Source organism: Emydura macquarii, unplaced genomic scaffold (genome assembly GCF_026122565.2).
Source record: "Emydura macquarii macquarii isolate MOO-44397 ecotype Brisbane River unplaced genomic scaffold, CSIRO-AGI_Emac_v2 contig_1390, whole genome shotgun sequence".
NCBI lineage: Eukaryota > Metazoa > Chordata > Testudines > Chelidae > Emydura > Emydura macquarii.
Window position 1 is genome coordinate 12,507,516 of NW_027131527.1, and position 14,260 is coordinate 12,521,775.

The 14,260-nt window shown below is 41.2% G+C and overlaps 1 protein-coding gene across 3 annotated transcripts in view; it reads left to right on the forward strand.

Annotated features, from left to right (window-relative positions):
- MACROH2A2 (macroH2A.2 histone) overlaps positions 1 to 14,260 on the forward strand; it is a 45,671-nt gene that overhangs the window by 14,187 nt on the left and 17,224 nt on the right. For all 3 annotated transcript variants that reach the window (XM_067552656.1, XM_067552658.1, XM_067552659.1), the window contains 4 exons: positions 6,363 to 6,469; positions 7,237 to 7,434; positions 10,276 to 10,386; positions 12,270 to 12,369. In XM_067552656.1, coding sequence (XP_067408757.1) covers positions 6,363 to 6,469; positions 7,237 to 7,434; positions 10,276 to 10,386; positions 12,270 to 12,369 — 516 coding nt within the window. The remainder of the gene's footprint in view (positions 1 to 6,362; positions 6,470 to 7,236; positions 7,435 to 10,275; positions 10,387 to 12,269; positions 12,370 to 14,260) is intronic.

Here is a 14,260-nt window from a genome sequence, read left to right on the forward strand (position 1 = left end):
TGCAGTTGTGCAGCACCTCAGAGGGAGGGGAGGAAGCTCTGAAAGTGTATAGAATATACCAAAATGCATTTAAGGGGTTGAGGTTGATTCATTTCACATCTTGGAGCAGCAGGGGCAGCCTGCTTGATCCCTATGTGGAAGGATTGTTTTACTGTTTTGCAATGATCTCTTTGCCTGATCTAAAAGTGCTGAGGCCATAAAGGGAGTTGCATTCAGCAATTTTTTGGCTGAAAAGAGACTCATGTGATGTAGGACTTTGAGAGAGTTGGATGTGCATAGCAGAAGAGAAAAAAAGAGAATTCACATGTTCGTCTAATAGTATGTTCTAGTTAAATTAAACTACATTGTCTTTAGCACCATCTACTCTTACAAAAAAGAAAGAATAAAAAAAAAAAAAAGCCCACAAACAATACTCAAAACAACAAAAACAAAACTTGTTAAAGTGGCTGTGAAATGTGGTTGTGGTTCAGCTTTGTTACGAAACAGTTTCTGCTTGCTTAGATGGCCAAAAAACAAACAAAAACCCAACCATCCCCCCAAACCCTACACACCTTTAATAATGTTAGAGAATGTGTTTTAACCTGGGTAAATACCTAAGCTTTATGTTGTGCCAGGAAATTTAACATAATGCACCAGGAAATGGGAGGTGACACAGGTTGCTGTTGCTGCACTAAGTTTTCCCCTGTGAAATCATTCAAGTTCATTAGTCTTATTTAGACCTAGAAGAATTTAGCCTCAGTTTCACCATAATATAAATTTGTCCACATCACAAAATAGCCCCTGAGCATAATGTCATTATACCTGTTGGGGAGAGGACTCAGGTTGGAATTACAGGTGTGTCACAGATGACGACTGAAGTGTATTAGGAGAACTGTGAGGAGTCTCAGCCCTGGACTAGCAGAGTGTGTTGCAATTCACAATTACAGTTTATTGCAGGATTGCATGAGGGAAGCTTGAATGGAACCTGCCTGCCCACATAACAGCATATGTGTCTGTAGCAACTGCTTTTACACATATTTGATGCTTCTTCTGTTACAACCCCACTCTCTGCCAAAAAAAATCGTAAGGAATACAAATGCATAATACGGAAGGGTTATTTTGACACATTGAAACAATAAGCTGAATCCAATCGGATTTCAGGTTTTTGTTTATGTGCAAGCAATTTTGAAAGTACTTCTGTTCACCCATGGCTCATCCAACTACAAGAAAAAATAAATCCAGAAAAATAAGTTAAGAATGAAATGCCACAGGTTAAAGATCCAAGCTTCAGAGAAATAGTCTCATGTCTGAAATGTTGGTTGTGCATTCCTCTCTTTCATTTTTAAAAATATTAACAATTAAGTTGTTTGTTCCAAAATCTCTTTAGTGTAGATTCTTGAGTGTGCATACGTAAATAAACTCATACTTTCACAGTCCTCTTTTTATATATTAAGGGAACATTCTTTCCCTGATCATTGTAGGCACAGAAGTCTCTTACAGTGGAACTGGTGCATTTGTGCTATGGGAGGGCACGGAGACGGGAATAATTTGAGAAGACCTTGCAGAGCAAGTTTAGCCTTCTGTGGCATGGCACACAGCTGTAAGGGTGTACTTTCATGGCTGAGAGGGGGATTAGGAAGAAGGGTGAGGCCAAGAGGATCCATTGTTACATGGATCCTCCAGTCTCTCCCCCCCGGCATAGTAGCTGCCATGGGCCTTCGGAGGTTGCTGTAGCCATTATGATGGAATAACTGCTGCACAACTCCCTACAACCTGGGGAGGATTCCTTCTCTTTTCCTGTCTCCATGGAGATCCCCAACACTCATATGAGTTTTTTGGGCTTTGCGCTTGGGGATTTTCTCCTAAAGACTTAATCTTGCCCTGATCTCTGGCAGCCATTACCAGGAGGTAGGAGTATGTTGCCAGAAACACACTTGCACAAGGGGCTTCCACCCTTGCAAGGCAGAGTGGCTTATTGTGAACTGTGATAATGTGCTAGTAGGTACTGTTTACTTGTCCTTTTAGCAAGAGCAATTGACATATTGGCTCCATTGATGGCTAGTAAGTTCAGCATAATTTAAAATATTCGCTTGAGAGTAGTTGATATTCGTGAGCCTATCGCATTTTGGAAAAGATTATAATCAACCAGTCAAGTAAATTGATAGATAGAATTTATTTGGTACCCAAAAATCTACAAAGGAATATTTCAGAAAGGTTGATTAAGCTAAGATTAAATAAACAGTAATTGAGAGATATTATAGTTGTCACAGAAGAGTGGCATTTCAGCATGTTATTTAGGGGATTAAACATCTATTGTTTATTGATACTGGCATTTCCAAATCTAAATTCCTGTGCACTGTGCTAGTGAGTTTTTTTAGACAGTCTTATGAAGAGGGATAGTTTAGTTAAAAGCAGATACTATAATTGCTAATGCTGTTATTGTGGTAACTCTTAATACTCATACATGAATCCTATCTGTGTTTTCAGGATGTCTTTGGAAACTTGATGCTTCTCCATGAAACTGTCAGGAAATAAGTAATTATAGATGGGGCTGGTAGCACTGCTTAATATTAAGATTGTCCAATACTTACTAAAGTTATAAGCAAATGAAAACAAGGATTTATAATGGGAAACTAACTGTTTAGCTGAAGTTTTCCATGGTGGGCGTCTGCCTCTGGCTGAATTTTTTTTTTTTTTTTTTTTTTAATTTCAGCCAAAATAATTTATCTATTTCCAAGGGGGGAAAAGTGTTGTTTTGCCTGTATTAAAAATTATGAGACCTTTTCTTTGAAATGCTGCAGTGCTTTGGAGCAGGTAATTGAGATTTGGCAGAAGATGACTTTTGTGTCAGGAATGTGCCTTTTGATGTCCCTATGAAAATCTGGCCAAATTTGGCTAAGGTGTAAGCCTTTGAAAAAACTGCGGTTTGCATATGCTTAGTAGAGAAGTCTTTCATTTGTAACAGCTAAAATCCTTGAAGAATCAATCCTCACTAAGCATGCTCGAGCCTCACAGCTCCTATGTGTGACCAGACTGTGCATGCACCATCCCCACACAGCCTCTGAGCCTGCTACTGCCCACCTCTCAGAAAGATTTTCCCTGTAATTGCTGCTCCAGGCTAGGGTGAAACTGGGTACTGGAACAAGGAGCCTGTCTCTCCTGTGCTCACAATGATCCCTCTGCTAGTACCCAGGCTGTGTGGAGGAAGTCATCTGAGTTGAATACAGAAGGGATAAAAGCTGGACTGTGGGGGAAGAGGAGGAAGAAGTACAGCAGAACCCTATTTATCCAATCTAATTGGTACTAGGGCCAGATCTGATCATCAAAAATTCAGATAATCTGGAGAATGGGAAAATGCGAGGCTACAGTGCCACTGAGAGGCCAAAGGAGAGATCACCTGCTTCTAGATCTGTGTGTGCTGGTTGTTCGGTTAATGCGGAGAGCTGGATTATGGAGGGTTAGATAAACTGGGTTCTGCTGTATGCTGGGACAAGCAATTTGGTGAGACTGGGACTGGACGGGTGGGGGGAGATTGGGACTGGTTAGCACGGAAGACTAGGACCTGGGGAAGTGAAGGCAGACTAGGAATAACTGGGCAAAAAGATTGGGACAGGAAGTTGGGGGAAGGGAAGTTCGGACTGGTTGAGCAAGAAGACTAACTGGAAGTCATGGGGGTCAGTTTGGGACCAGGAACCATTTGACTGGGGAGGAAGGAGCACTGAGATGGGACAAGAAGAAGTGGGGAAACTGGAACTGGCTGGACAAGGAGACTGGGGCTAAGACCTAGTCAGGAAGAATGAGCAGGGGAGGAGAGGCAGATATGACAAGGAGATAGAGTACTGGGGGAGAAATAGGACTGGCTGGGCAGAGCTACTGGGACAAGGAGCCAGGAGGAGATGAAGATTGGATGAGGAGCCCTGTGAAAGACTGGGAGCTACTGAGGGTAGGGGGACAGGAGGAAAGAGACAGAGTGGACAGGTAGCTAGGAGGGAGGAACTAGTACTGGCTAGACAAGGAGACTGGAACAATGAGTCTAAGTAGCAGAGACTGAAAAGGCAAAGAGAATGGAACTGAGGCAAAGAGCCAGGGATGAGGATTAGACGGGACTACGATAATGGCAGAAAAGTAGAAGCGTCTGTGCACACTCCCCTCTACAGCCTGGGGTGGAATTTAAGATTATAGAGTTTTACCATTCCTCTTCTGTCAGTCAACTTTGAAACTCACTGGGTAAATGTGTCTCTTCTCCCTCTAATCTGCTGGTCCACATGGAAGATAACAACCTACTACTCTGTTAGCTCAAGTATCTGTTTGACAGATTGAAGGGTTCCAACCCTGCTGATGACCAGTGTGGTGTCAATACGATACCACATGATGGAATTTCTGAATTTGCTTTAAAAAACAGCTAGGAAATCAGACACGCAAAAGCTGCATCAAAAGAACATTTAAAGTTGCAAAGTCAAGCAATCACAAGTTAGGAAACGCCAGAATGAAAGTTGCCTGTTCAGAATAAAGGTTCCATAGGTTCCCTGCTTCCTTCAGTGCATAGGATGGACCTGCTCTGGGATGAATGTATATGCACAAGGCATATTGCACAGGCAGATTGCACAGGCAGCCTTAATTCTAGCATCTAACTCTTGAGTGCTTGATTTAGCAACTTTAATAATGTTCTTTTAACATAGGTTGTGTTTAGCAGCTGTTTAATATATAAACTATTAATAATTTTTACACAACTCATTACTAATTCCAAACATCTTCTACAGCTTTAACATTCATATTTTGCTTAGGGTTTATTTTGTACACTAAGTAATAGTAAAAACTGAAGGATAAGTTTGCCGTTTTGTTGTCCTGTCTGATGGAAATTGAAGGCCTCTTTTCCTCCTTTGAACTGGTGTTAAACCTCCTGCTATTGTCCCTGGATTGTAGCCAAGTAGTTTTCTATAGATTTCCACTGAGTCTTCCTTGAAGATTTTTGTATTTGTACCTCTTACAGGTTTTTTTTCTAAGACAAAAGAAGTACAATGTCACCAACAAAGGACTGATGTAATTGTGACTTTGACCCCTGTTAACAAATCAAGAAAAGTAAGAGAAGAAGGGGATATTGGACATTCTTAAAAGGAATCAGTGCTCCCATATTATTTTTATGCTTGCTTTATGCATAAAGATACCCAACCAAACAACCTCCCCCCATTAGTATACTAGTAGAGATATCTGCCCAAGGAATAAGTTATTCCTGTTATTTGCTCTATACAAGGTTAAAGTTGAGAAGTTAATGAGTTACACTGAGTGAGTTTAAAGTCATTTACAAAAATTGTAGCAAATAAAAATCATATCTGCCTGTATGTTATCTCTAGATACCTTTTTTTTTAATGATTTAACAGTGAGGTTGTAGGTCACAGCTGAAATCTTATTTCAAATCTAAAGGAAATACTTTTCACATGAACTGTGGCATGACCTTCAACTCCTGGGGTTTCTGGAAGGGATTCATACATAGCCAATAGTTCATGCAGTCAGAATCTCTAAGTTATCTACTTACATCCAAATCAAACTCTTCCTTATGTAAAATGAATCTTCACACAGATTAGTCAACGCCCCTCGATCTAGATCTGTAGCCTATCCTTTCTGTTCTGTTCTACTGGCCTTCAGCATAGTTATATCAATGCACCTTCAGCAGCACTGTTACTTGTCTAGTTCTAAGAATACTCACTGTCAAGATTCTCTTTACTAGCTTTTTGTTTTTTCCATTGGATGCTCACACTGCTTTATTGTTGTAGGATTATTTGTGAATTTTGGAATGCTGACATTTTTTGAAAGAGCTTTTTAACTGGAGATTTGAAGAAAGCAATATAGAATTACATGAACCAATTTTTAGCGCCTAAGCTTCTTACAGTGTCCCTTTAGAGAAGTAGGAAGGGTTCACAAAATACTTTTTGTAAATTCACATAAACATTGACTGTTGTTTTGTTTCTATGTTTCTCAGTAGGCGTGGTAGAATTTTAATAAAAAGATTTTTAGCCTGATTTTCATTTACCCTAAGGTCACTTTACACTGCTTTGGCAATGGAAAGGAGCCTTAAAGTGGCGTTAGTGTAAATGAAAGTCAGGCTGTTTTTATCTTGAGAACATTTGCTGCCATAATAGGATAATTTCTAAGTAGATCAAAGCTGGGATTTCAGTTATTTTCTATTGCCCCTTTAAAGCCAAAAAACCCCCACATGTGCAAACAATACCTCACAGGAAAAGTTGGTCAGAAAGGTGCTACTGCATATCAGATTCTGGGGTCTGTGGAGCAAGATGCTTGATTATTCCCTGAAGGAAGCTTGCACTGCAATTTTGCTAGATTTGTTGCTTTTCTGTTGCTGATTTTTATTCCCAATATGTTTGCAGCTGAAATACTAGAGCTAGCGGGAAATGCAGCAAGAGATAACAAAAAGGGAAGAATTGCCCCCAGACACATCCTCCTGGCTGTTGCTAATGATGAGGAACTGAACCAGGTATGCTTTCGGTATTTTAGTGTACAGGCTTGTTTGTACACTGTAGCTCAATACAGCTGCCGTACGTAAAGTTTAGAAACAGTCCAGTGTGGTATTCAGATGAGTCCAAGATGGTTCCCACAACAGAAAATGAAACAAGAATCTGCCCACCAACATCAGAACAAAAATGATTTTTATGCAGCGGACTTCTGTTTGTGTAAGGAATGGGAAAGGACACCAGAGGTAATCCCTTGTTCTTCGTGTCTTAAATGGCCACCTGCATGTTTTGTCAAGTGTTTTACCACTATTACACAAATGCATAGTTGACTTTGTGGGTGAGATTTTATTGGGTGTGTACTTCAGGGCCCCATTCCGTCAATGGATCCATAAATAGGGCTGGGTGTGCCAGAATCCATTGTTGTCACTTAGAGTATCAGCAGTACTCTCTCACTAATTTATTAATCTGATCCATAGCTGAGTATTTGTCATGCTAAGATTGCCAGATGGAGAACTCCTTAACTGCTTTCATGTCTGTAATTCTGTATTCCTAGCCATCATCTTCAATTTTAGCCTGTTTACTTTTGCTATTGAATAATTATTGTGAAGTGCATTGTCACTTTTGTATGAAGGCAACAGTACAAATGCGACAAATAGAATAAAATGAGTGTTTTAAATATTGTATTAGATACTTGTGTATAGTGCAGTGAAGTCTTTGAGGATGGTTCTAGTAAAAAATGAGGGACTTTAATCAGATAAGTCATTCTTCTTTACACTGCTTCTCCCTGCAGTTGCTAAAAGGAGTGACCATCGCAAGTGGAGGGGTCCTGCCCAGAATTCAACCAGAGCTTCTTGCCAAAAAACGAGGTGCCAGAGGCAAATCTGAAACTATCCTTTCCCCTTCACCTGAGAAGAGAGGGAGGAAATCCTTGGTGAGCAAGAAGAGTGGAAAGAAAGCCAAGGCTGCCAAAGCCCATACACCCAAAAAAGTAAGCAAGAACTAGATTTGGTGTTTTGGGAGATGGGGGAGACTCGAATGAAGAATGACATAGGAGAGTAGGAGAAATTAGATGCGTGCCTTCCCATTGCTTATTACTTGATTGGTATCTTGTTTGTGACAACTGGAAGTGGGAGGTAGAGGTTGATAACGAGTGAGAAACACATGGTCCAGTATTTTCTCTTAAAATATTAGAAGTCAGTGGAGAAATGAGCCATCAAATTATTTCTGTAATGAGCTTCCAGAGTCGTGGCAGACAATGTTTAGAGTTGTTTAAAATACACCTCCTCATTCCCCACCCTTGCTTTTTCCACCCTTCTTCCAAAGAAGCCCAACAACAAAGCAGCAGACCATCACCACCTTCTAGATGACAACTATAAAGTTTTCAGACATACCACCATGACAAGATTTCTGGTTATGATTTCCAGTAGTCAGAGAATTTGTCCTGACATGGGATATAAGCTTGGTGCTGAAAAGGATGCACTATTTCAGCCTTTTGTAATTCTCTCAGAGTAATGTCTCTGCAAATTCACGTCACTCTCCACTTTCCCCTCTTACCCTTTGGTCTCTTGCTGGAGATATGATTTCAATGCTTTTTAAATTTTTTTATCGTAAATTGCAATTACATCTGTGAGAAGGATGAATGAGTTGGAGGTTTTGACTGCTAACCATTCCTTCACTCTATGCCATAGGGACAAAGCTATCCTATATCGCAACCCAAAGCTTTTACCAAAAGTAGTAAATGTACTCATCATGAGTGCACCTCCTAGTGTTAGAGTGCAGTGCTGTCCGTGATCCTTGTCTCTAGCACCCCCTGCAGGCACACCCACTCACCTCTAGGTTCTTCTTTGGCTTGGTCCTCTGGTCAAATCACATATAAGTTCAAAATCCATTCCAGAGCAACAAAAAGTTTCCAACAAAGACCAAGTAAATCTGTAAACTAGTAACTTTTCCACCTTCTCAGGGTTAAGGTGACCAGATAGCAAATGTGAAAAAAATCTAAACTAGGGTAGGACGTAATAGGTGCCTAAATAAGAAAAAGCCCTAAATATCGGGACTGTGCCTGTAAAATCGAGACATCTGGTCACCCTACTCAGGGTCTACTGAAGTCCTTTTACTGGCCCTACCTCAGGGCCTCCCTCACAGAACCCTAATCTGCTTCTGCAGAGTTCTTTCTCTGTTGCTTCTTGTCTAGCAGGTTTTCCCCCCACTGACTCCTGTTCCTGGGGACTCTAGTAGCTTTCCTTAGGGATCTCCCTGCCACCTGTAGGTTCTAGGTAAAGCATCCCGACCACATGAGCCTGCTTTGCTCCCTGTTTGTCTCCCAGCCTGCAGGAGAATCCTGTCTTCTCTGCAGTCTCTCCCCTATTGAGCTTTCTCAGTCTGCTTATAAGGTCCAGGTGTCTAATGGATCATAACATACCTCTGCCCCTGTCTAGCAGGAGGCAGTCAATCACCTCACAGGTAGAGCATGTCTCTAATTGGCTTTTTTCCCCATTGCTAGCAGATGCAGCGGGTTCACCCTTTCACAGTAGTTTGAGTTCCACCTAACTCAAAACATTACTCTTTGGATTTTTTTCCCCAAAACCTAATGAGGCTACAGACCCTATATGTTAAGAAGTCTATGAGATTTTGTTTGGATAGTCATTTAGATCCTCACCTAGATTTTTTGAAGTCTTGGGAGATAAATGTAAAGATAATGCCATTTATGTACATCATCTGTTAAAATGGATGAGATCATGCACTTACACCTTAGCCAGAGTAACAATATCTGAGCATTTTAGGGGTTCCTCTACAAAGGCTATAATTGTGTCAATGACATGCCTCTGTAATGTTTTCATCATAGAAAATGACTATAGCTGCTCTCTGGAGTTCTGTTCACACCTTTATGCAGCACTATTTTCTTGACTTGCACTCAGATCCAATATTTATTTTGGAAGGGGAGTTCTGCAGTCCTTGCTCAGCCCGTCTTTCTGGGTTTGTACTGCTTGCCATACTCCCAGAACTGGGAATATTCAGAGACCACTTCTAAGAAGAAAGTAGAGTTACTTAACAATAACTGTAGGTCTCTGAGAGTAATGCCTCCTTTGCATATTCACATCACTCTCCACCTTCCCCTCTTACTCTGAATTCTACACTCTCAGAACTCTGTTTAGCAGGAGGAGTTGAGGTGTTGGTCGGTATGGCATCATTACATCCTTTGATCTGAATGTTCAGAGCTGTAAGGGATGTTCATGCAGTCCCAGTGGGCATGGTTTTTTCCCTTGAAGACTCCTGAAGCTAGGCTGCACCGAGGGGTGCATCCCACAGATGTGAATTTGCAGATGCTACACTCTTGAAAAACTAGTTACTGGTGAGTAACTTTTCTTTACTGTTTCTGTAGGTCACCTGGGTGATTGTGTGATGGGTAAAAATGTGATAGAGGTGCCACTGGATTATGATTTATTTTCAAGTTCTAGTAGCTGCTCCCAGTTTGTTTTGGCTATATAAATTAGAGCATTTAGCTTTGTTATTTGGTTTGAATGCCCATAAATAAATACAACTTATAAGTAAAGTAACAGAACTAAACATCCTAAATAAGCTGCAGACATATGTACGTACTACTGAGTCTTACAATACCACAAACCTCCACTGTGCTCCACCTTTCTTCTTACTGTGTTTGGAAAATAGTAGAGAACTCTTCTACTACATAACTTTTGGGTAGTAAAAAGCTACGGTATGGCTGTCATCCTATGAAGTTGAGATGAAAAGGATGTTGTTTTTATCATTTGAAAGATTATAATCATAGGCTTTTTTCTGACCTTGCTTCATTTTGCCTTTTTTACCCCAATAGAGCAAGCAGAAGGAGAATGAAAAAGAAGGTGCCTCAAATTCAACATCTGAGGATGGACCTGGGGATGGATTCACCATCCTGTCTTCTAAGAGCCTTGTCCCAGGACAGAAGGTAATAGAAATCAGAGAACAGATATTATATAGTAAGATATGATCACACCAGTGGATTTTAAATCAGCAAAAGTATGTTTCCCATCCAGCATGAACGCAAGCTCTCCCCCAACATTCTGGCTCAGTTATTTGGGATTTAAAGCTGGAATCAAAACCCATTAAAATCAGTGAGTTTTGGATCAGGCCCTTATACGATTTGTCTGGAGAGTAAAGGTTTACAAGATCAAGACTCAATATTCTTTCTTCCAGGTGAGAGTGAAATGATGATCTGGATCTCCCAGTTTAGCTAAATTGGAGGATTGGGGCTATGTTTAATTAAGGCCTGGCTATGCTGCTTCTTGTTGTGTTAACAAAGCATGATTAATATTCCAGATAAAATGATTTCTAACAGTTTGGCTGGCCAGAATTCTAAAAAGGTTCTAACAGAATTTGCCATGTCCACATTGTCCAGCCAAACTTTCTAACAAAATTCTTTCCTTCCTTTTTTTTTTTTTTTTTTTTTTTTATGGTGGTCAGGATAGTTTTTAGCTTCCTTAGCCTCTTATTATCATTCCATTAGAAAGATACTGTATAATTTCTTACAGACTTAACTATGGAGAGCTTTTTCATTTTAAACGGTAGGATCTTTCAAAGAAAAATACATTTCATGAAATTTCTTCTGCAAATCTCCCCTTAGGAGTTGCATGCCTTGCCATATAAATCTCAGAACCATTTAAAAGTACTCAATCACTGGAGCCATATGTACACTTTGTCAGGCCCTCTTTGGCACTGGCTCCATTTGAGATCAGCACCTAGGGCTGTTGGCCTAGGCCCCTATATGTAAGGCTCATGCATTGGCACCAAGCCTCCAGCACCTCCCCCAGGTTTCAGTACTCCAGTGTCAATTTGGTTTGATTCATCAGCAACTGGATGTGTTGGCCTGTAGTCCCTCTGGTTTTCCAGACCCTGCTAAGCCAGTACTTTAGCATATGAAGGAGTAGCCCCAAGTTACAGATTGCATACCACAGCACATAAAACTGGCAGGTTCTTTTAGAGCAGTAGTGTGACTAAGTGGATGAGCTTTGGGTCTGCTCTGTTTGAGATAAAGGTCTTGTACCCAATTCCACCAGAAGTGACTTTGTGCAACCTCCCATTTACTTCTGTAAAATGGGGAGGACTGATACTTACCTTGCTCCTAGAATAAAGTTATTAGGCCTTGCTCAATAATAATAGTTGTGAATTGCACAGAATTATTAACACCAGTCAGTGGAATTGGTTAGACTCACTGTTTTCTTGCTACCAGCCCAGTGTATCTTCCCCTAGGCCAAAGAGCATTTGCAACAGGAGGAGAATGCATTTTGTATACATCCAAAAGTTCAAGTCTGTGTTTCTGCTTCAGAATGAATTAGGGAGACTCAGTGAGGTTAGGAACATGCTCACTGCAAATGAAGTACTCTCAGTCAGAATTTAAGAGCAAGTCTCCAGCAAGCTATACTTAATATATGCGATTAGTGAGTTTCCAAAGCTTATGGAGCTGTGATGTCATTTTTGTATGATAGTCTCAATATTTCTGTCCACTTTTTTTGTTGTTGGGAGTGAACTAGGAGAGAAGTGAGACTATAATCTATACTTAGAATAGCCTTTTGGAACTCTCATTAAGGCTTCAGTTACTGCTTGTTTCCAGTTCTCTGATTGATGTATGGGAGAGAAATTAGGCCTGGTTTACACTAGAGCATATAAAAATAAAGTTTAAAAGTTGGAATCAGACAACTGGATTACAGTGAAATAAATAACCCATGAAAGAGGAGTCCATCTTTCTTCTCTTCTAATCATTTGGTATGAAAATAATTTCACAGTTAAAATTATTAGTTTAATTCTTTCTACATTCTCATCATTATCTTGCAGCTTTCTCTGACACAAAGTGACGTCAGCCATATTGGCTCCATGAAAGTAGAAGGCATTGTTCACCCAACAACTGCTGAAATAGACCTCAAGGAAGAAATAGGTAAGGCTCTGTTGGAACCAGCAGAGGCAAATCTAGCATTGGACTGATATCTGGTCTACTGTTTTGACTGCTGAAATTTAATACTCCTTTATGTCTGTCCTGAAAACCAGGCTGGAATAGAGCAAGGATGGCAAATTTCAGATATTTGCAGCAATCAATGACTTGGTAATGATAGCCAACATGCAGATGAGATGACAAATGCCATGATCAAAATGGTATACGTTCAATATCTTATCATTTTGCCTTCCAAGTCAAAGGTTGTTAAATCCTCTATGGTCCATAGTATTAAGACTAATTGTGGACCTAGTTGGTGGCTGCAGCTATTTTTTTTATTATTGCCTTTTAAAAGTTTTCCTCTTTTTATACTCCATGGCAGCTAAAACAGTTAAATAACCAATTTTTCTTCATTAAGTAGTGTCCCTCTGGGTGCTCCACTTGAGGTGCGCATGCACCTCTGTAGTCCTTGATTGGAGATTTTCAGTTAGTAGTGTCCATTCATCCCATGCATGCACTCTGTCTCCTCATGCCAGACACTGAGGCTATAAAAGGAGTGCACAGATGAATCACCTTTACTTCCTCCTCAACACTTCAGTCTGAGACAGAGCCTTGATGTGTCCACCTTGAGCATGCCTCAGCTTTGTATCTCTCTTACAATACTTACTGCGGTTAATTGTTAGTTTTAGTGTTATTATAGTTAGTATAGCTAAGTAGGAAGAGGATCGTTTCTCCTCTTTCTTTCTAGTGCAATGATTCTCAACCTATTTTTACCTAGGGACCCTTAAACTTAAACCTGCAGCAACCCAATCAGAGGTAATGCATGGGGGGTCACATGGGGTGACATCCCCCTCCTCATTTTCTATTTGCCCTGCTCCCTGAAGTGCTGATTTAGCAGGGCAGAGCAGTGGTGTGTCTCCTTGGCTAGCTGCTGCCTGCTCACAAAATCAATGGGTGTGAGGCAAACCCTTCTGATGGCAGGGGGAGATCTCTCTTCTGCAGTGATGCTGCAATTTTTGGTTGTGCCCACCCAGCCCAGACAGGGTGGATGGTCCACTGAGGTAAGTCGGGGTAGAGGTGTTGCTCCTTCCCTGAGCTCTGCCATGCGGGGCTGAAGTCCTGTGCAGTGGGGCTCGGATTGAAGCCTGATTTATTTTGGCAGACCTCCTGAAACCTGGGGGGCCGTGGCCCTCTATTTGAGAACCTGTGCTTTAGGGAACTTGTTTCCTCCTGGCAGGGCATGCCTCGCTTCTCCAGGATTTAAACACTGCCTCTACTGCTGAGAGACCATACAGTGAGCAACAGCCACTCTAAGTGCTTCCATTGCTCAGGGAAGTCCCACATCTCCAATAAGTGCAACTTCTGTCTAGCAGCCCTCAAGTCCAGGGCAAGGAAGAACTTGAAGATTAAGCTCAGACTGTTTATGATGGAATGCTCCCTTCAACCTGCGCCTGAGCCAGATCAGGAGATCTCCCCCTTACATCTATCTCCAGATAGATCCAGCACCCCTTCTGTCTTGGCACATCCTTCCCTAAGAAAGGGGAGACTTCCAAAAACAGGAGTGCAGATTTTCACCTTAAGGAGCCAACTCTGAAAAAGACCAGGTCTCCAGAGAGAGCTACAGTCTCTGAAGCCTCGACTTCTTGGCTCAGTACCATTGAGTCGAAGAACTCCTCCAATACAGGCAAATCCATGAAGTCCCGGAGCTGTAAGGAACAAGTACACTGTTCTGATAAGACCTCGTTACCATCTTCAAGCAAGAAGGGAGAAGACAGATACTTGGGACAGGCACCATCAGGTTTGGCCCACCCATGGTACCTTCGTGTTCCTCCCAACTGTTACCTATGTAATCTGCCCAGCCATCGGTACCTCTGCATTCAGCTCCCTTGGCACCAAA